Raw genomic sequence first — 22,817 nt, 5'->3', positions numbered from 1 at the left:
TCAAAGGCAGAGTGGGATTTAGATGTGGAGAAAGAGGGACTACCTGGTCAAAGATGGTGACCTCTATACAGCTGGATGGAGCCTTGGGGTTGAGTGAGGAGAGACTACTAGAAAGGGAGGGTAAGGATTCCAGGCTCCAGGCTGTAGGGTTTGGATGTTGGTTTGCAGTGAGAAGCTGCCCATGGTTTTGAATATAGTCAACACGCTTTTTTGTGTGTGTTTATTTTTTTATTTTTATGTTTAAGAGCGAGAGAGAGCATAAGCGAGAGAGGGGCACCAAGAGAGGGAGACACAGAATCCAAAGCAGTCTCCAGGCTCTGAGCTGTCAGCACAGAGCCCGACGCAGGGCTCGAGCTCGTGAACTGGGAGATCATGATCTGAGCTAAAGTTGGACGCTTAACCGACTGAGCCACCCAGGTGCCCCTTGACTCCCTCCCCCGCTCCAGTTAAGCACACAAGAAGGCCCGGGAGATTGTTGAATCTTTTTAAGTGGAATGATCTGGGAAGAATGTGAACTAATTCACTAAGTGAAAAGGAATGTGCCTCTGTCACAGCCATCCCTGCACTACAGGGGACTACAGAGTGAATGAATGGTGATATCTTATGGTCCAGAGTTGGGCAAGGAGCTGTGGTGATAATGAGGTGTGTTGGTGACATGAAATGACTAGGCTGGTCCATTTCACCAGGATCAGAAATCATCACAAATAAGTCCGTGTATCTGCGCCTTTATTTAACTCTCATCCACATGTGATTTGAACCTGTCAGGAACACGTGGCATTCTGTCCTTTGTCTCTAAAAGAAAGCAAGGCAATGCATGTTTTTATAAAGGCTTTATTCCCTTACAGAGTTCTAGCCTGGATCCGTTAGAAAACTCTGCTATCCAGGGAAACACCAGAGATCTTTTATCTTGACCAAATTGATTTGGTTGGTTTAGTGTTATCATTACTGCTATTGAGTGGTGAGTTTATGCTCTGCCATGTATTACAGGAGAGAGTGTGTGGTTACCAAGACCTCAGCCCTTTTCATGTTTTCATGCTGAGTCTGGCAATGAAAGGCTAAAGTTTCTCCATTACTTATAAGACAGCAGCTGGGTATATGTTACCTATGGTAACATAGGTGTCCTGTCCATCCTCCCAAAAGCAAAAACACCCTTTGATGGGAGTTACTGTAAATGTGAGAACTAAGAGTAATTGGATATCTTGAGGCAGATTCTGAGAAAATGTTCTCCCTTTGCTACTCTCTTTCGCTCTCACTGTACTTTTACCTGAACAAGAGTATGCTGTCTGTGTTCCCCATTTAATCTTTAATGTATAAGAATTCTAGTCTAAAACCAAACAGATTAGTCCCTCTGCTGCTCCTCTGTAAATTGCACATTGAGATGTTAGAGCAAAACAAATCAAACCTTTCACTGAATACTAACTCTGTATTTAGCCCATTAGTTCAGCACTGTCTCAGAGATCCAACCTACCATATGCCCTTTGACAAGGGTGTAGAAAGAAATCAGAAACGTGAAGAGCTCCCCTCCCCAGCAAAGGAGCATCAAAGACTGAGCTTTCAAAAGACAAAATGTACAGAACACATCTGCTGAAGCCTTTGTCACATTCCCACCCTACTGAGAGGTGAACCAGGAGACCCTTGTCCCATGAAGTGAAATATTTTCTGTCTGGACAGCAAATTTGCAACTACTTCTGTAGTCCAATCTGAGCAGCAATAACAGCACAGTAATTTTATCAATAATTTTATCAAAGCTATTTGGCTAGGTTACCCTGCTTAGAAATACTTCCTTATGGGAGGGGAAAAAAATGGATCGTTGCAAAAGAAAATGAATTATTGATGTCTTTTGTTTTGGTTCCAAGAGTAAATAGTTTCAGTTAATTCTTTGTCCAGCAGAGTGTGCATGGGTTTGTTTTTTTTTTTTAACAGATTTTTTTAGATGGAATTTATATACCATAATATTCACCTATTTTACAGGTCAGTGAGTTTTGGTAAATTTAAGTGGTACAGCCTTCACCAAATTCAAGTTTTAAAATGTTTTTAGTCACCTGTAAAATTTCCCTTGCGCCCCTTTTCAGTCAATCCCTACTCTCCCCTACTCCAGCCCCAGGCAGCCACTGATTGATCTGCTTTTCTGTTGTTGTAATTTTGCCTTTTCGATAATTTTAATATCAGTGGATTCATACAGTATGTATATAGTCTTGTATTTCTACATGGCTTGGTGTTTATGAGATTGATCCATATTGTCATGTATTGGTAGTTCATTCCTCTATAATGTTGGGTAGTATTTCGTTGTATATGGATCTTAACACATTTACCGGTTGACATACATTTCGGTTGTTACCAGTTTGAGGATGTTTTGAATGAAGCTGCTATAAATATTCATGTGTAAGTTTTTATGTGGATATATGTTTAATTCTTCTTAGGTAGATACAGGGGTGGAATTGCCAGGTTGAATGACTCTGACGTTTAGCACTTTAAGAAAATTCTATTAGTAGTGCATTATGGTTCCAATTTACCCATAATTTGTCAACATTTAATATTGTCTTTGATTTAACTTTAGCTATTCTAGTGGGTATGTGGTGCCATCTTGGTGTGGTATATTAATTTCCCATCACACATTTCCCTGATAACTAGTGATATTAAGCATCTTTTTCATAAGCTTTTTGGTTACTTATTTATCAGTTCTTTTGTGAAGAGTCCATACCTCAAGTATCTTTACCATTTAAAAAAGATGTACAGCATTGCCATCTTAACAATATCCCAACCCACGAATATGGTATATAAGTCTTCTCAAGTTTCTCAGCAATATTTTGTATTTTTCAGTACCTTTTAAAGAACTTATTCCCATTTTAATTTTTTGATGCTGTTGTGAGCAGAATTCTTAAAATGTATTTTCAGATTGTTCTTTGCTGTCACTTCAGAACACAATTTTTGCATATGATTTTTTATTCTGCAGCTCTAATTCACTTATTAGTTCTAGATTTCTTAGGATTTTCTACATCCATGATCATGTCATTGTGTATAAAGGCAGTTTTACTCCTTTTCAAACTTTATGCCAGTTTTTTTCTTGCATTGTTGCACTGGCCATGACCTCTACCATAATGTTGAATGGAAGTGTTGAGACTGGATCTCTTTGCCTTTTTCCCTGATCTTAGGTAAAATTCTGTGTTTTACAACTAAGTATGATTTAGCTGTAGATTTTTTAAGTTTAATTTTTTTTAGTAATCTCTGCACCCAGTGTGGGGCTCAAACTCAGAACCCTGAGATCAGTGCATGCTTTTCCAACTGAGCCAGCCAGGCACCCCATCTGCTGTAGATTTTTTATAGCTGTTCCCCACCTCTGCCCTTCTCTGACATTTGTAATATTTGTAGCTGTTGAATACATTCTAGGAAAACAGGCAATATTCAAATACATCCCCCCAAACAGATGATATAGCCCATGGTGAACTACCATGTGGCCTAAAAAAGATGAGCAAGTGGCGCCTGGGTGGCTCAGTCGGTTAAGTGTCTGACTTTGGCTCAGGTCATGATCTCACAGTTTGTGAGTTCGAGCCCCCGCATCGGGCTCTGTGCTGACAGCTGGGAGCCTGGAGCCTGCTTGGATTCTGTGTCTCCCTCTCTCTCTGACCCTCCCCCCGTTCATGCTCTGTCTCTGTCTCAAAAATAAATAAAAATTAAAAAAAAAAAAGCAAAACTGTGTTTTAAAAGTTTTATCATCCAGAGGCACCTGGGTGGCTCAGTCAGTTAAGTGTCCAACTCTTGATTTCAGCTCAGGTCATGATCTCAAGGTTCGTGGCATCAAGCCCTGCATTGGGCTTTGTGCTCTCAGTGCTTGGAATTCTCTCTCTCCCTCTCTTTCTGCCCCTCCTCTGCTCATAACCACTCTCAAAATAAACATTAAAAAAATAATAATAAGAGTTTACCATCCCATGAATTCATTTCTGTTTACAGTTGAAGCATATTCCCTTTGTTCACAATTCTGTGTAACGTGTCTCCATCTATAGTGGGGAAAACCTGTGCCCTGAGAATATTCCTCTTTTCCTCACACCAATATCATAACAAGACACCAAAATGCTATTCTGTCTGGGTTATTCTCACTTGAGGTAATAAAAGCAAACCACACTGAGAGAAGCTTGGAAATGCTTTGCTTGAATTCAGTGCTTTTACCACAAGACACAGTCACAAAAATTTGTGGGTAGATAGATAATAAAGGAGCCTTAGCAGCCATGCCAACCCCACTTTTTTCTATAAATGAGGAAACAGATCAAAAAGGTTTCCACTAGCCTCAGATCACACCTGTGTGCTAAATATTGGTACTTCATGCAGCCTTTGTTGTAAAGCTCAGGGACTAAAAAGTTCCTGCCCAGGGTGACTGCTCACAGCGGTGCCTGCTCCCATCACATAGGTCTTGCCGCCCCCCCCCCCCCCCCCCGCCCAACTATAACTCTTCATCACACATCCTGGATGTTGGCTTGTTGTTACCACCAAATCCCGCTGGTCTCTTCTGAAGTACCCAAAAAGATTTCTTGGTCTTTCTTTCAAGTTAATACACCTGACTATTTTCACTTCCTCTTAGTTTGGCCTCCAAAACCTAGCTCAGAACTCAGGACTCTTCTATGAACCCTTTGCAGCAAAATGTCACCAGATTAGACCATTAGCAGTAAAGATAAATAAAGTAGTTAGTATTTAGACAAAATAATAGGATTTTTTATTAAATTTTTTTTCTTGCAGATTAACAACAATTTGTTCACAGAGTTTTGCTAAATGTTCTTTCCAAAGCCTTTAATGTATGTAGTTAAAACTAATTTGTGTTGAATACGTTGTATACATTGTATAGTACGTTGTAGTACTATACACATAATGTACTATATACATATATAGTACTATATGCATTGTAATAGCAAATATATGCTATTAGATACTACCAGTCTTCTCAAAGAGATTCTTACTGCGATTCCCTCATGAGCACTGCTGCTTGAAAAATGTGGGCCTATCCCCAGATAGAAGGGGATGCTTCTTTAGAAAGTAAAAGTGCAGTTGCTCAGGTAATTCTCTTATACCCCAATGTTTGATAAACTATCTGCACACTTAATACCTCATTGTTTTCATGGGAAATGCAAAGGTAATTTAAGACCAAATAGAATTACTGGACGTGTCAAATAAGGTGATCCACATCATAGAGGTTTTATATCAGATCTAGTCAACTCCATTCTCTTTTACTTAGAAATTTACATCTTCTGAGTATTTAACACATGCCTTCCTCTACTGATCTTCTCTTCCCTCCTAGATTCTGAAATCCTCAAGGGTCAGGATCTTGTATTATTCTATAGCTTCCCACTGCCGTTATTAGAGTATGTGGCCGATGGTGGTACCCAGACAGTGTTGACTAATAATGTGCGAGACAAATCGGAGGTCACAGAAATGCGGCGTTCTGGTGAGCCTGCTGATTATCTTTAGGAGAAAGCCCTTTTGTAGTAGTAGTCGAAGACATGCCCAAGCAAGTGAATGGGAGGATGTCTGGGCTGGTCTCCATGTTAATTCTGGAAGCCAGGGTACATGTGCAACCTGAGGGTTTCCCGGTGGAATATTTGGCTGGAGGAATAAGGTGTAGATAGGGAACCTTACCATTATTTGTTGTTACATACTTTTATCTGCCTTGAATTTTTATTGGTAGGGGGTAGAAATCAGCCAAGACATACATACATCAGATAGGGTAGAATTGCTTGCTTGGTGTAATTAAAAATATTTGATAAGCTTATGGTTTAATTAAATATTCGACTTTGGGAATGAGTGTGTTTGCATTAGTGAAACCTGTGATTCATCTTGCACATGAATAAAATGAGCTCTTTGGAGGTCACAGACCTGCTGTATACAACCACATCAGTCTCTCATTCCTGCCTAACCTGTCACATTCTGGCATAGATTTCAAGTACTTAAGTGACTTAGAAGTCCCCCATCTGGTGCCTGGCCAGCCCCTCAAACTGACCTTGAAACCACAGCAGCAGCAGTGCCCTTGCAGGTAATCCAGCCACCGTGTACATCTTCAGCCTGGAGGGAATGTGGCAGGTCTTATTGCCAGGCAGCTTAGACCACCTAGGTGCTTCCTCCATTGAATAAAAACAGCCTTTTTCTATAATGTGCCCTTATTTCTCCTCACTCTGTCCTCCAGAGTGACCTGTCACAAATCATCTTCCTCCCCTGCAAGCCTGTTCCTCAGATACTGGAACACAGGGGCTTTGGCTTTCCGGCACCCCAGTCCTCCAGTAGCAAGTCCATTCACAAGGACTGAAGAACTTGTGTGGGGATGTTATGGCCTAGGATGGGATATAGGAATGATAGAGTGGGCTCAGTGTTTGTCTCCACAGAATTCCTCATCAGAAGCCCTTACAAAATCTGGATGTCTTTTTAAACAAAAACCCTTCTTTACCTGCTGATCTCCTTCTGAAACTGCTAAAAAGTCTTCTCTTTTATGGAGTCCATGGCTGACCTCTGTTGTTATACTTCTCAGAACATACATTAGCTTTCCTTCCTCCTAGACCATAAGCACTGGAGGGCAGGGACCATATGGTGTTCTTCGGCAGCTTCTACTATAGTAGAAGTGCACTGATACCTAGTGAACATTCGAGTGAATGAGTGAACTCTACCATTGCAGTTGTGATCCTCTGGGTAAAGGAGAAAGTAACAGCTTTATTGAATACCTACTATACAGTGGATGCCTACTCCTATGTTCCATCACTTGACCCTGATGAAAGCATTGCTGTGAAATGGTACTACGTATTTACAGAAGAGAACACTCAAGCTTTGAAGTTGAGTAACTCAAATACTAAGGGAGTATTGGAGCCCAGATCTGTTGAGCTCCCAGAATCCCACCAGTGTTCATGTCCCCCTACTGGCCCATGGGTGTCCTAAACAGTGAGAGATACCTGCAGTGTGAGTTACATTTAGTTTCAGCCATATAGATCTTAGCCCATTTGTTAAGCACTGCCCCAATTCAGAGATGCTTTTTATTGAACAATGAATGTTAAAAATGTATGCAGCCTACTATGTGAGAACCACTTGAGACGGTGGTAATAAGTCATCCCAGTATACTGTTTCCAGTTTGCTCCATGTGCCACTTGTCACTCCATCTAGATAAGATGCTTCTGGAGGACAAGGTCCATAGTGTTGCCACCTTTTTGTTTCCCACTGCGCCTGGGTAATGTGAGACACAGTGGCACTTAATTCTTATTGATGTGAACGTTCCATTTTCTCCTGAGTGCTAATTCATGTCCTCATTGTCCTTGAAAACTTACCCACTCCAGGATACCTTATGCAGTTGACCTCTCCTCAGTGCCCCCGATTTATTGCATATAGCTGGGTTGTATTGATTTTATTTGCAGTTGATTTCTTGCTTTGCTTCTTGTGTCCTTCAGCTGTTTTCCTCTCTGCACATCTCCAGCTGTCTTGAAAGGCAGGAAAACTAGTGACTTTTTTCTTTTCCTTTTCCTCCACCCAGCCCCTAGAATAGTGCTCTGTAAACATTGCACAGATGACCAATAAATACTTTTGACTCCTTGAGCCTGATAGCTTCTTTTCCTTGCTGGACTGACAGCCCAACACTGGAGCCTGAATCCTTTATTTATTAGATGAGATTTCTATAGCACCTTTTCTCTGAAGAGATCAATATCAATGAAGTTTGTTTCTGCTTCTGGAAAGTGCTTTTACCTAAGCAGACCAAGGCTCTGATAAGATCACATGATAGTCCTTACTCCTCAACTATTGGGCCCTAGAGATGTAGACTCCAAGAAAAGCCTCACCACTTCAGGTTCGGCTATCTTGCGGCCAGCAATGAGCCTGAATAAGACTGTGACAAATCAGCAACACAGGTTCCGCAGCATCGGTTGATATTATAGGCAGTGTTATATATAAAAAGAGAACTTGCATTTGGGGGGCACAGCCATCTTTTAGAAGACAGATATGAGGAAGGTCACCTTAGCACTCAATACGTATTGTCTGCCCACTGACCAGAGCCCCATCACAGTGTTTGTGGATTATAGTTTCTCAGATAGTGGTTGGCGTCGTTAGAACCATTCAGTCTCTGAAACTCAGTGCCACTAGGGAGAGCGTCCCTGGGACAGGACCCAGAGACTCCAAACGTACACATGCTGGGTAGGTGGGAGATAAGTGCTGAGAGATGGCACTGTCTAGCTGCTGAGAAGAAGAGCTGATTTGGGGTAGTCAAGGCCCACTGTGAAATATGGCACAGAATTCAGAGGCCAAAGACCAAAAAGGATGAGTCAGCCCTATAATTCACTGGAGAAGTGCCTAAGATAATTGGGTCAGCTGGCTTCTCTACGAAATTGCTCACCTTTCCACATATCCTTGTTTGTACAAACATTATTCCCATCCCTATTCAGGCTTAGGCAGAATTGAGCAGGAGATGAAGTCATCTGCCATGTACTTTCCAGACAGATGACAGCTGCACATGTAGAAGCTACATAGTGTGGATACTCCCACTGTCCACCAGACTCGGTCTGCCCTTGATCCTGCTGTCCAGAAAACCCCCTCTGTGGTCAGAGCAGGTGTCAAGGCAACCATAGCTACTGAGGCACCTTGAGAAACAGAAAGCGGGAGTGGGGGGATTTGGGGGGAGGTGTTAGAAAAAGGAGGAAAACAAAGTAGAAAAGGACTAGAAATCTAAGGAAATGGGAAGAGGGCAGAAATGGAGATGTGGTGGGGTGGGGAAAGTCCACTGGCATTTACTCAAGGGGTTGTGTGAGCTTGGGAGGGTGCCCCAGCTTACCTCTTCCTGAGATTTGAAGGATGTTCCCTTTCCCTGTTGTCACCTGTGGAGTTGACATGTAGAGCCACCTGTACTGTCTGCTTTATTCTCAGTGTGCAACACAGGGGCATATTTGGAAGGAGGGGATGACAAGAAGTGCTCCTCTTTTCTCTGGGTACCTCCCTGTACATGATCACGGGGCCTCACCGACTGTTGTAGGTGCTGAAATGTGCAATGTCATGTTGGATGACTGGGAGACAGATGGCACTGGCCTATGGGGAACTCTGCCCAGTGGCTCTCTCCTGCAGCAGACAGCCAAGACTGCTTCATTTATCCTGATGAATTCTCCAGAACAGTACTCTCCGGCTGCAGAGGGACTAGGGGGAAGTGTACCATGCAAGTGTTGGATGCTCTCCTATGGCCAGAATTTTCTAATTATCAATCAAGATGTTGCTTGGATGCAGATGGGTTGTTCTTAGGCTGTAAGGTGGGAGGTGGCAGGCAGTGGATACTCTGTTGAAGACGTTTCCTGTGGGTAATGGAGGCTTAGACTTCTGGCAGCCCACTTGTGCCTTGAGGAGCTGAGCAGGCTTCTTCCTCTCTAGATTATGCTGTATAGCAGCAGGCCTCTCCACACACTCACATGCTCTTCTTGAACCATGTCAGCCCGGTGGCTCTTGGGAGATGGAAACTATGAGTCAGCACATGATGGAGTTTGTGCATCCTTGTGACTAATACATAGTATGACATGTGCTCCCTAGAGCAGTGCACTGCAGTGTAACAGATTCACCTGGGAAGGGGAAGGCTTCCAGATTTACAAATTAAAGGGCCAGGTTAGTGTTAATACTCTTGTATCAATTAAATTGCTCTTCCTTTGAACTTAACTACCCCAGGATTAATTTTCCATGGAATCTGGAATAAATGACCAAAATACTGGGGGGTAGAGTACGAAATGAATGTCAGTGGGAACTTGGGTGATTATGCTTCAATTCTTCATTATCTGTACTCAGCTCATTTATGATTATGAGTTACAGCAAAGTTTTAATTCCAGGAGAGCATCTAATGCCATCTTGGACATTTCTGGGTTGCCTCTCAGAGTGAGCTCAGTGAATATAGGTTCATATTAATAATGGCAATAGAAAAGCATAATTAGGAAAGTAAACCAGATACTGCAAAACAATGGAATATATCCAAAGCCAGACAGTAATAGTTTTTAGATTGCACTCACTGTGCTCCTGTTCACCCGGGTAATTGAAGTAGACTGTGTGGTCTACTATTTCCAGGGGTGGCAGGGAGGGGCACAGTTACCAGCATTAAACATTCTTTTATTGCCAAAAGTAATTTTCTTCTATTTTTAATGAGTCAGATGTTGACTCAAATTATTTATTTATTCAGTCTACTTGAGTTCCAGAGGAACAGCAGGGAAAACAGCAACAAAGTCCCTGACCGCATGGTGCTTTTATTCTTTGGGAGGGAGATGCAGTAAACAAGGGAAAAGATATAAATGAGATATTTTGTGGTAGGAGTAAGTGCTGTGGTATAATAGGATGACGGAGAAAGAGAAGGGCTCTGCCCTGGGTGGGGGTGGGGTGGGGGTGCTGCAGGTAGTGGTGGGGAGGCTAGCATCTGGAAGGAGGTGAAAGCTGAGCTGAGACATAAAAACTGGGAGAGCCAGCCATTCAGAGAGCTTGGGCAGGGGAAGTGTCCTCGGTGGAGAGAACAGTGAGGTGACCCTGAGGGAGGAACAACCTAGCATATCAGGACCAGAAAGGTGGCCCGTGTGGTTGGAACACAGTGCGTGAGGAGAGGCGGGCAGGACCAGATGGGGGATAGTTAGACCTTTGCAAGGTCTACTAGAATTTTACTCTAAGTAAAAGTAGTGGGAAGGCATTGAAGGGCTTTAGGCAAAGGAGTGGTGTGATCTGATTTACATTTTGTGTTACATTTCTGTCTCTCTGGGACATGAACACAAATGCTTGTGTATGCATACACTATCAAGAATACATAAGAACTGGTCATAGTGGTTGCTTTGCCTCTGGGGAGGGCAACTGAGAGAATGGGAAGGGAGACTTAGTTTTTGTTGAATATTATTTCCTGCAAATTGAATTGCTGTTATATTCATGTATTACCTATTCAAACAGGAATTAATTAACAAATATTAAAAAGTACATTTCAAGTCACTTGCCCTGAAAGAAGGAAAGAAAAAGAAAGAAATCCCTCTAACTGCTCTGAGAGAGAAGGCTGGGGGTGGGAAGGCAGCAAAGGCAGAAGAGTGCAACTGCATCGTGGGCTCCAGGTAGCCATGTTGGAGGCTTGGCCTCACTGCATCTCAGCCTTTGCTGGCCTTTGTTCTGTTCCATCAGCATGCCACACTCATTCTTGCCACGGGAGTTTTGCATGAGATGATGGCGAGAAGCACTTGGGCAGATTTAGAACATCAGTTAGAGGTATATCCAACAAGACTAATAATAAAGTTGGCGCGGGGAATAAGAAACCAAGAAAGAGGCCTGGGTTTGGCTTGAGCAACTGTGTGGATATGGTATCACTCCCTGAGGCAGGGAGGATTAGGAGATGAGCTAATACAGGACTTTTGTTTTGAACATGTTACAGTTGAGGTTCCTATTAACCAGTCTGTTTGGGTGTGTTTGTCAAGTAGTAAGTTAGATATAGGAGTTTAGAGTTTAGGGGAATAATTTGTGGATGGAAATAAAAATTCCAGAGGCATCAGTATTTAGACTGTACTTGAAGCTTTGGGTCTGGATGAGATTACCTACAGGAGGGAATGTACAAAAATACAAGAGGACTACATTCTGTAGTGGTTTCAGAAGGGAAGCCAGTAAAGGGTCCCAAGGAGCTATAGCCAGTGAGGTGGGAGGAAGATGAGGAACATCACAGAACACCATAGAAGCCAAGGGAGGGAAATACTACAAGAAAGGAACGGGAGACAGATGCTGCTGAGAAGTGAGGGTGAGCAGGTTGGATTTGGCCACTTGAGCTCTTGACTGGCCTTTATCTGTCCCCTGAGGTTCGGAGAACACAGTCTCTGTAACTAACCTCCCGTTCATTAACTCAGTTGAAATATTTTGAGTGAACCACACACTGTTCTAGGCATTAAATTACAAAAGCGTGGTTCCTGCTTTCATGAAATCAGGAAAACAAGTTAAATGAAAACATTACACAATGACTGTATAATTGTGACCAGTGTTTCAAGGAAAAGTCTAGGATGCCATGAGAGTGTATAATGGGGCTCTAGATTAGTCTGAGGGTCTAGGGAGGTCTTCCTGAGGAGAAGCCATTCAAAGTGAGGCCTGAGGAAGCAAGCATTTGGTTAGGTGAGTGTGTCAAGGACATAGAGTACAGGAGGGTGGGGGGGGTGAATGGCATGAGGAGAGACAAAGAGGCAGTGGGGTATGAGAGTGAGCTAAGATGGTGAAATTGATTGTCATTCTTGGGAAACCACTAAAGGGTTTAAATAAGAGTGTGATTATCACAGATCGGGGTGTGTGGGATCACAAGGTTGTTGGAGTGGCCCTAGTAGGAGACACTGGTGGCTTTGACTGGGTGCTGGTGGTAAAGGTGGAAGGAGGAGAATGAATTTGATTATGGGGACTAGGATCCACAGGACTTGGTAGTTGAATGTGAAGAATGAGGAATATATCAGTGATGACCCAGGTTCGTGTCATAAGCCACTGGCTGCAAGGTGAGCCTGTTCTGCTAGAGTGGGGGACACTGAAGAAGTATGTTTGTGAGGGAATAGCAAGTGTTCCATTTTGGGCACCTTGAATCTAAGATATCCAACTTAGCCAGTAGATAATTGGATACAGAGGCATAGAGCTCCAAAGAGAGAGGTAGGTCTGGGACAGAGAAAGACATTTCAGAGTTGTTGGCCTATGTGGTTAGAGTTTTAAACATTGGGACAAGTGTGGGTGAGACAAAAAAAAAAAAAAAAAAAGTCCAGCGCTGAGGAATTCTCATACTTAAAGGACAGTAGGGAGAGAGAATAAAAACAAGGAAAGCAGTATATGCCCACAGGAGTAGTCACAGAAACAAGGAAAGCAGTATGTGCCCGTGGGAGTAGTCAACTGTTCAGACACTATCGAGGAGAACTGAAAAGAGCCCATTGGGTTTAGCAATGAGCAAGCTCCATTCATGGCATTTTTTATATACCTGGACTGTATAACCTTATCTGTGCCCCCCTCCCCACCCACTCTCCGAGTGAAAGGGAATTGGGCTGTGAGGTCAACTCCCCCCACCCAGGCAGAAAAGAAGTCTCTAGGATCCTGGAGGGGGTGGTCCATTCATTGGGGGTTTTAACTGTCTATATCCATGGTTTGGTTTCAAGTCTGAATTCATGTGTACGGCTAAAGCATTCTTCTGCCACTGAGTAAGCCTCTCTCCCTGCAGATGAGGGGTGTTTAAATAAAGTAACTTTAAAAATGGAGAATCAAGAAGCCAGCTTCTCTGCCCTCCCCTCCCCTCTACACACACTTAGAACAGTGGACCTCACATGTTGTGGGATTTGTGACTTTAAGGCTTAAATTTTGTGAAAATCAAGAAGAGCGTGCTTATACTCTGGAGGCCCTCAGAATGACCTTTCTGAGTTAATGTGAAAACAAGAGGCATGTAGAGAGACTTTTCATTCTTAAAAGAAGCACAAAGCAAATGCACGTGACATTGGCACCGTTTGGATAAAAGCATAATTGTTTTCAGAATGTCTACAGCCCATTCCTTTCTCTTGTTCCTCCTTTCACCGCAGCTCCCAGCTCGACCGTCTCAGGGAAATAGACACGGGCTCTTCAGCGCACGGTCAGTACGTGACCAAACTTGGAAACACACTTGCTCTGCCTCTGCTTGTGAGAGAGGCTTGCAGAATTCACAACCATACCTGTGGAGAAGCCCCCACAGGAGCAGAGAAGCTGCTCTCTGCTGTCCTTGGAAAGTTTGTGTCCCTTTCATGGTGTCCCTAACCAGTGAGTGCTTTCTAGGCTGCCCTGTGTAGTCTTCATATATTTAAATCAAGTTGCTCTAAAATTTGCATATCTTCAACAGAAATCTTTACTGAGCTTGTCACTTACTGTGCATCTGTAGTCTGTACAAAGAGGTTTGTGAAGAGGGGCAGAGGAGACCACGTGTTCAGAGGAAGATTTCACGTTCATTCTCCTTTGTCAGTAGCAGTTTCTCAGAAGGAAACCAGAGTCTAGACTGAGAGGTAAACGGGAGGAGGAAGAAGGGGAAGGGGGCTCCCAGCCTTGAAGTCGAGTTTGTTAGTTGTATCCTGTAAGGTGAGGGGGTGACAAAAGCTGGAGGAGCCATCCAGCAGCAGCCTTCCTCCAGCCCGGGGCTTCGTGTGCACTAGCTGCTTTAATGTCCGTAACCCCGTTTATGGGCGGTACAAGTGAGTCTCTGAAAGGTTGAATGACTTACCTGTAACACACAACTGTCAGAGCAGTGCAGCTGGAACTTGAATCCAGTACTTTGGCTCCAAAGCACAAGCTTCTCACTGGGTTTTGCAGAAAGAGAACTTGAGGTTGCCCTGTTCATGGGATTTGCCATAGGTACCTCCCAGTTCCGATCTGTCATCTTCCCGTGACCTCACCATATGGATTGAAAGGCCGACAGAGAAAAATGGCGAAAGTATTCCTTTCCTTTCCAAGTGTTGTTCTAGAGAGAGACACATGGCATTTACAGTCGGAGGCCCCCTGACATTCTGTGACTTCGGTGAACTGGCTCTTGCCAGTGTAGCCTCAGGGATGGCTAAACAGGCCACAGTTCTCTGGAGAGCCTGGCAGCTAAGTTGCTCCATTGGGCCCAGGCTGTGCCCTCAGTGGCTCTTGGGTGGGGTGGGTGGGGCCCTTTTTCTTGCCTACAGTGCAGCTTTGGAGCTAGTTTTCTAGGAGGGTTCTCCATTTGAGAAGGTAGTCCTTTAAAGGACAAGGAAATGCTGAAAGAGAAATCTCCAGCCTGTTGGGAGGAGGATAAGGTCACCCAAGAAATGGAATTTTCCTGCCAGTACCTCACTATTATCTGGAGACACTGAGAGGCCTGTGGTGGGGGGAAGGAATGGAGCAGAGGCTGGGAGTGCAGGCACCTGCTAGGGTTTTTCTGGATCGTTAAAACTGCCTCAGGTACCAAGAGGCTAATACTGCCTGCCTTTGCTACTAAAATGGAATGATGTTTGAAAATGCAAGTCATTATTCCTGTGGCAAAAACTGCCTTGAGCCATTTTCTCTTAGTTTTTAAATATATGTTCATAGTTTTTAAATATATGTTCATCTGTAGATAAAACAGCCCAGCAGAATGTGAGCCTGCAGCCAACCCCCTTCTCCTTGTGCGCTGAGGTGTTACCGGGCATGCTTGGAGGGTTCTCACAAGTCAGAATTGATGGCACGGTATCCTTTGTGATGCAGGTGCCCTGCCCTACCTCCCACCCACGGTGGCAAAAATAGGACTAGGCTTTTCCTGGGTGGAGGCAAGAGTGAAGGGGGCAGGACTTGTTCTGTGAATGTCAGGTAAAGCAAGGTTGCCTGAGTTGGGTGATAGGAGACATTACTGGGACAAGGCAGATATTCCCCCCAGAGGAGAGGAAAGAGGTCAGTAGAGTTTTTGCAAGAAGGGAGCTATCTAGAGAACAATAAAGGATACCAGGAGCGGTGAATTTTGTATACTTTTATTTATTTATTTATTTATTTATTTATTTATTTATTTATTTATTTTTTTAACGTTTATTTATTTTTGAGACAGAGAGAGACAGAGCATGAACAGGGGAGGGGCAGAGAGAGAGGGAGACACAGAATCTGAAACAGGCTCCAGGCTCTGAGCTGTCAGCACAGAGCCTGACACAGGGCTCGAACTCACGGACCGTGAGATCATGACCTGAGCCGAAGTCGGACGCTTAACCGACCGAGCCACCCAGGCGCCCCATGTATACTTTTAAAATGACATGTGTGCAAGTTGCTTCAGGAGCTTTGTTATTACACTGGACCACGACACCTTTTTCTCCCTCTGCTGCTGTCTCCTCTCCCAGAGCCACTTGCTGAGTGCACACAGCCACCTTAGGAGCTCAGGGCACCAGGCTCCCATATCTTTGCCTGCTGTCACACTGCTTTTTTGTTCTAACATTTAGCTTGTATCTAACTGGTATTATAATTGATTTGGGGGAAAACAGATGATTGCTTCTGTTTTAGAATTGTCTTGGTATATTTTAGTGGTTTTTATTAAATTGTTGACTAGAATGGGCTCTTACAAACTGAAGGCTCTCCTTCCCTTTGAAAAACAGACCGATGCCCACCTTGGTGATCTACTGTGGCTTTGGTTCCAGCACCCTGGGTAGCTGACCCCTGCCCATCCACCCATTCTCTCCCCCGGCCCAGCTAAGCACTGTGTTGGCCACTCATGAGCCACGATCCAGTTCTGTTTCTTGGAGCGCGATGCTTTCCCCTCCACCATGCAGAGCCAGAGATGGAGGAGAATGCAAAGCAGACACACTCCGTTCCTGAATCACTTGTAGCTGCTTTGCCCATACCCTGGGTCTGATGAAATAAAATGTGTTAAGATCCTTTAATATGTTTCTGTGCTACAAATTCTGCCTTGGGCATTGGGTCAGTGAATGTGGTGTAATCCGGGATTGCTGCTGGTGGGAGTATAAATGGCTAATGCTTTCCAACAAGCTTTCCTGTAGCCACCTGCTGTTCCCAGCATGTACTTACAAATGAGCTATGAGGTCACTGTGCTGTCCTGAGCTTTAAGAAACTTTTACCTTGCTGGGAAAAAAAAATGTGATTCTTTTTTCTAACAAGCTTGCCTGGTCATTTCAGACACATGGGTCAGGCACATTTGTCATTATTCTTTAAAAAGATAGCAAGTGGTGCCTATTGATGAGTTGAAATTTGGACTGTCTGTTGCCGAGGTTTCTCAGGAAGCTTCGGGAGGCGTCGGGTAGGCTGTGTTTGCTGGAGCCCATGCTCACGTGTAGGAACAGTCTCTGATTGTCCTCCTAACTGGACGTACACTGCAGCCAGCACAGGTAGGGGGCTGGAGGGCAGACGTGACTGCACAGACAGCATGCACACGTGCACTGCCACCTCAGGCTGCTCACTGGTGGATCATTTTACAGGGCCTCGGTCCCCAAGGCTTGTCAGTATTTTTAGTTTCTGCTTGAACCTTTGCTTTGACAATTTGAAATTCAAATGAGCAAGAAAGTGTAAAATATTTCTTACAAGTGAGGTAGAAACACCTAAATAGCTGGAGCTGAGGCCTGCCCTGGTCTGTGGCTTTACTAAAACCACCGCGGTGGGTGAGCCTTCAAGGGGGGGGGGGGGGTCAGATCCTGCAAGAAAACAAATGTTTAATTAATTAAAGTCTAAAACTATCCAGAGCTGCCCAACTTTGCCAACTTTAAATGGTGCTTTTTACTCTAAGATAAAGCCGATAAGCAGCATTTCTGTCTGACAGAGATTGAATAAAAATGTCAAGGGCTGAGACTTGGAATGTGGATTTTGGCATCACTTTCTTTTCCTCCCTTAGGAAATTCCATGGATAAAGTTCCAGCCCCTGCTTAATTCTTAGGGTTTGGAGGGAAGTGCTGGCTGTGGGGGGGAGGAGCCCAGGGCCTCAGCCAGAGGGTAAGGGCTACCCTGCCTGCTGTCTACAGAGTGTAAGGTTGGCTCCCTCCTTCTGCCCCCCAGCTCCTCCTCCTCCCATCTCCCTGCCCCCAGTACCTTAGCCATTTCCCATGGCTTGTGGGTGAGGGAGCAGTGGAGGGATGGAACTGGTAGGTGAGGCAGTTATCTGGTTCTAGTGCCCTCAGGGCCTTGCCTACCAGCACTACTGAGAGGTAAAGGACACAGACCCTTTCTCCTCAGGTCTTTGGTGAGGCTTCTTCCCAGTGTTCCTCTTGGGCAGTGATAGTTGTGGATTTTTGTAAACAAGTTAGTGAAACAAAACAGTGTTAAAACTTTCATAGCACTTAGAGCAAGGTGTTGGGTGTCATCTTTGTTTGATGATGGCATTTGTACAAATTATTCTCTATCCTGTGTGTTTAGTCTCAAAATACACACACGCGCGCACACACACACACACACACACACACACACACACACACCCGTGTAAGCAGATGTGAAGTTTAACTGTGGTTGAAGGCATCAGAATGAATTGTATGGCTTCCAGACATTAACTTTAAAAGCTAAAGAGTCAGAAGTTTGGTTCCCACCAAATGAGCATTTTTAGAAACATGCACTTTCAGACCTTTTCAAGTCTTAGAAGAATGAGCCTTAGTTTCATTTTGTGCTGGGAATGTATTTTCAGGGCCATTGGGTGTTGACCATCTTTAGGTTGATATGGCATATGGTCATGGGTGCCACAGGCCCCAGGCCCACATCAGGAGGGCTGAGTCCAGAGGAGTGGTTTCCATTAAAATACCTGTCCTACAAGAATGCCCCCAAGCTTCTCTGTTGAGGGCCAGTGACTTGAATGCTGCCTTCTGTATTTCTCATGCCATGTGAGGGAAAAACCCTTTCTTGTATCTCTGAATGATAGAGTTAGGGAAGCTTCTGGTATCCCCCCACCTCTTGCTGTCCATAGCCACAGGCTTGGGCAGGGCACTGGGATGAGCCTGAGTAGGTCAGCCCTGTGACCATCTACACAGTCATCCTCTTCCCTCCTGATGCTGCCTGCTTAGTTAAAGAAGGTTTTTTCAAACTGAGGATGTAGCTGCTGGAGACCTTCCAGCTCAGCTCACTGGGAGGGGGCTGACTGGTATCACCTGCTGTGGGGGCCTCCTCTTCCTCTTCCTGCGTGAGGGATGGGCGGCCAGAAGCCAGGGCGGGGTGGGGGGTGGGGCATGGAACAAAGTGCACACAGAGTTGCTGCTTCACCCTCCCTTTTTAATCAAGGGTTCATCCTAAATTGTTCTTCAGTGCCAGCTAGTGAAGAAACACCCACACAAATTCTTGAGTGTTTCGTGCAGATGTACTGAAAACAACCCCAGCAGCCTATAGGAGCTCTGCAGCTTCCTCCTACGCCAGTATTTCATGGAAAACCAGGAATCCGGGCCTCTCGGGAGCAGGGCAGCCAGTTATGTGACACCAGAGGGGCAAGGGCTGAGGTTAAACCACATTGAGCAGGCATGTCATATTTTCAAAAACTTTGGCTTTGGGTGTTTTCATTCTCTTTTGGGAATCAGCGTCCTTTTAATCATATTCTCCTACCCTGATCCATCCTCATCCTGCCAGAGTACCATGTGGTATGTAGCTCTTATAGGCAAACGTATATTGAATTTTTTTTCAAAGTACGTGATGCTGAACTATGGGGGCCATGACGAGAGTGTAGGTATGGATTGATTGTATGTATGCAAATGAATGAGTGAATTCAGTTTTGATATATAACTTTTTTAAATTAGGGGAGAAAAGAATTGTGTAATCCTCTGGTGATGATACCAAACCCATATTGCAGCTCAGCTGATCAATTCATTGTCCTCTGTGCTTTCATCCCTTCGGACACTGCCTTGGTTGACCCTCTCTGGAAAGGCCCTAATTGGTTTCTAATGAACACTGTGGAGGATGTAGACAGAGGCTGTAAATCCCCTTGCACTTTTAAACTGTATTCATCACTGAAATTAAGAACAATTATCTTCCCTAGCAGCCTGAACTCATTTCTCCATACCCAGCTCTGTTTAAAGAATTCAATCAGAGAATAATTGAGAGTTCATGACACTTGCAGTAGTTTCTGGAAACAGATCTGTGGGTACCAAGAAAAGAGGATAGAGATTCGTCTACCCACGGGTCATTCCCGCCCACCACCACCCCCGTCTGTATCCAGAGCAACCCATTCCCGAATACTGACACCAAAATGCATTTAGCCGATTGGCTGCTGTCAGTGGATAATACCTGCTCAGCATTTGGGACAAGTTCCAGCATGTAACTTCCTTTTGGTGAGTGACCCTGATAGGAGAGGGGATTGACTTAATTTATTCCAGCTACTAACCTCACTACAGCAAGTTGGGAAGCTAGCCTTCTAGAATTTGCCCAGACACTCTTCCCCAGTGAATTACAATGCCATATATTCTAATTGTTACCCGTGCTGCACCCAAGTGTAGCTGCTGTGTAGTGGTTTTCACCTTTCCGAAATCAAAGCCAAGTGTCAAGTTGTGTCTGACAGAGGTACACAGAACTCGGAGGGAGAAATGAGGTGTTTCTGGCTGGATGGAGAATCCTTGGGTGTGTAGAGAGAGCATCAGGCAGCTGTTGTGGTTGTCACGCCCTGTTTCCTTTTCCACACAGAGCCTGGGGCTCTCAGATCCCTGAGGGGGGCTGCTCTGTAGCCAGGGGAAGGCAAGCTAAGCAAAGTTGTGCGGGGTGTGTAGTGAGGACAAGGCTGGAGCCTCTCCCCTCTGCCCCAGTCTGCCTTTGACTAATGAGGTGTTAGGCTGAGCCAGGGCTCAGTTAATTTCAGAGGTAATCCATTTCTTGCTACTTTGATTCAGCCGGCACCATTCATCAGAAGCAGAGAAGAGCCCCTGGGACCTTTTCCTACATCATCTCAGTATCTTGAAAACAAGGAGGGAAGGGGGCAGTGGGGGTTCTCCCGCCCTTTTTATAGATGCCCAAGTTCCAGAAGTATGTCAGGACTTGGTGGCAGAAAATGCCTACCAGCATGTCATGGTACCAGGCTGCCAGCGCCCCATCAGAGCCCCTCTCCCCACAAGTAGGCTTGCCCCAAAGGACAGCTGTGCTGGTTAGATGGAGGATGTATATTGAGGCCATCCACACTTAGGCTGGGAAGTCCTTTAGGACAAAGACAACACTATCCAATATCTTCGAGTAATGAACTTATCAGTAAATATAACACATGAGCTCATTAATCTTAACTTTGCTTTTGGACCAAGTGGGAACTCGGCTTCTCAGGAGACAAAAATTTCATCTCTGTTCTTTTCCTTAAACCCAGTCCCAATTTAGAGTCAAACATATTGCCCTGCTCTCCCTGGGAAGCAGTTAATAATGTGTTTTCTCTCACAGCGGATGGTCCAGTCAGCCTGGTCACTCAGGCTCCTGGGCCCTGTGCACGTGCTCTATGCACAGCATGGGCTTTAGGGCATCAGAGCAGGGCTGTGAGGGTCAGTTGAGGAGTGTTCTCTAGATGAAGTTAACCTTACAGGTTAAGCTGTTGAAACTGTCGCCTGTCCTGGCCACTCAGTCTTTGCTTCAACCAATGTTATTCTTCTGTGAAAAGAAAAGAAATGGAGGCTGTGGAGATGGATGAAGGGAGTGGCTGGCCGTTCGCTCTGAGCAGTGAGATCTGGGCACAAAAGAAATCTCTGGGAAGAGGTGGTGGTTGCGAGGAGAGCCTTGGCTTGGTGGGGCTGTTGTGGGATGCCTGCCCGCGCACACAGGGAGAGGAGGTTTAGGGAAGACTCGCCTACAGGTCGGTCCTGTGGACCTGGTCTAGGCCTGTGGCCACATACGACTGATGGGACGAGTGGGGGCGACGGGCCAGCCAGCACTGGCAGGTGGCTTCCCAGCCTGGATCTTTCCCTCCCCCTCCCTGACAGAGAGGGCCAGACAGACCTTGGGGACATCAGCAGTTCTAGAAATGGAGCAGAATGGGGAGGGAACAGGCCACATCCTTGGCAGCTCTGTGTTACCTTTGTCCTCTGAGCCTCCTGCTGACTGCCTGAGGGCCACCTCTTATTATTTCCTATCAGAGGGCCTTCACCTGCACCATCTCCTTGCTCTGTTGGCCTCTCCTCAGTCCTTTGTTCTGCCAGGCTCATCAGTGTTTCCCTTGATTTCTCTGCTCCAGGAAGAGGGAGCAGTCCTGTAGCCTCCTACCTACCAGGTGGAGTTAGAAGCCTCAGGCTCCTTTGAGATGGCTGGCGATTAGAGCTCAACATTTCTGTTCTTTCCCCTATTTATATGTAATACCTTTTCCGGCACTTGAAATAATCCCCTTTTCTTTGAGAGTCTCCACTCACTTGTGGGCTGTGGTTTGATCACACCCACTGTCCCCCCTAAGCCCTCACTGTACAGGATGTAATTTAAGCCATAATCATTTCTGCTCTGTCTCTGCCTCTTAGAAATGGTGGGTGTCCTGTGGCTGTTACAGTTTGCCCAAGCTGGGAAGGTGCTGAGCTGGCAGCTTTCTGCCCTCCCGCCTGTTTGGTGGGGAAGGAGGGGCTCAGACCACCCCCCACCGCCATCGGGAAGGGGGCGGTGTGTCTCACTGTAGCAGCTGAGAAGTCACTGGCCTTCTGAGGTCCTGGAGGAGGAGCTGTGGTAAAGGCCCCTTCCTCCCAGGCGGCCACTGTGTAAACTCTCTCCGGTGGCAGGAGTGCCTGCTGTGTGCCACTGTCTGCTCGCTGAGATGCCCCTCCATCCTCCAGGCCAGAATGAAAGCTGGGGTTTGGACATTTGGAGGTCCACCTAACAGTCTGTTTTCTTTGCTTCTCCCACTGTTGCAGGTTATGTGTTCTGTATGTTACATCGCCTCCCCGAGCAGCATGACTGTACGTTTGACCACATGGGCCGCGGCCGAGAGGAAGCCATCATGAAAATGGTGAAACTGGACCGGAAAGTGGGGCGCTCCTGCCAGCGCATTGGGGAGGGGTGCTCTTGAAGGCCAGGCATGGCCGCCACATGACGCTGTTCTTAGTTCACTAATGTTAGCCTTATTTAGGACAAAGTCAGCCAGACACCTTGTACTGGGCACGCGTCAGACTACAGCCAGTCCGTTTCCTTTCTTTAGCCAGCCATCCTGGTACTGTAGTTTAGGGGTTGATGGTGGTTGAAATTGATTTCTGGCTGGTTACTAAGGTGCCTGCTAGCCATTGTATAAAATTAAAACGTGAAGAATATTTTTTTTTGAGCATGGCTAGTGGATTTAAAACAACACATACCTGTCACTGCTGGAGTCAAACTTATAAAAAGCCTTAAGCGGAAAGTGTTCCAGACGGAGACTCTGAGTTAATAGAGGAGTAGAAGCTGGTGTTACAGTTCCCATGACGCACATGGCTTTGCCAGAAACTCTGGTTAATGTTCGGCCTTTCACCTCTTCACTTATCCTTAGT

The 22,817-nt window shown here is 45.3% G+C and overlaps 1 protein-coding gene across 2 annotated transcripts in view; it reads left to right on the top strand.

Moving 5' to 3' along the window:
* Window positions 1–22,604, top strand: part of ZFAND3 (zinc finger AN1-type containing 3) — a 317,767-nt gene extending 295,163 nt beyond the window's left edge. For both annotated transcript variants that reach the window (XM_049653339.1, XM_049653338.1), the window contains one exon: window positions 22,212–22,604. In XM_049653339.1, coding sequence (XP_049509296.1) covers window positions 22,212–22,366 — 155 coding nt within the window. In that variant the 3' untranslated portion in view covers window positions 22,367–22,604. The remainder of the gene's footprint in view (window positions 1–22,211) is intronic.
* The last annotated feature ends 213 nt before the right edge of the window (window positions 22,605–22,817 follow it).

Source organism: Panthera uncia (genome assembly GCF_023721935.1).
Source record: "Panthera uncia isolate 11264 chromosome B2 unlocalized genomic scaffold, Puncia_PCG_1.0 HiC_scaffold_24, whole genome shotgun sequence".
Classification (NCBI taxonomy): domain Eukaryota; kingdom Metazoa; phylum Chordata; class Mammalia; order Carnivora; family Felidae; genus Panthera; species Panthera uncia.
The sequence above is the reverse complement of the archived record's forward strand: the minus strand, read 5'-3'. Positions and strand labels throughout refer to the sequence as shown.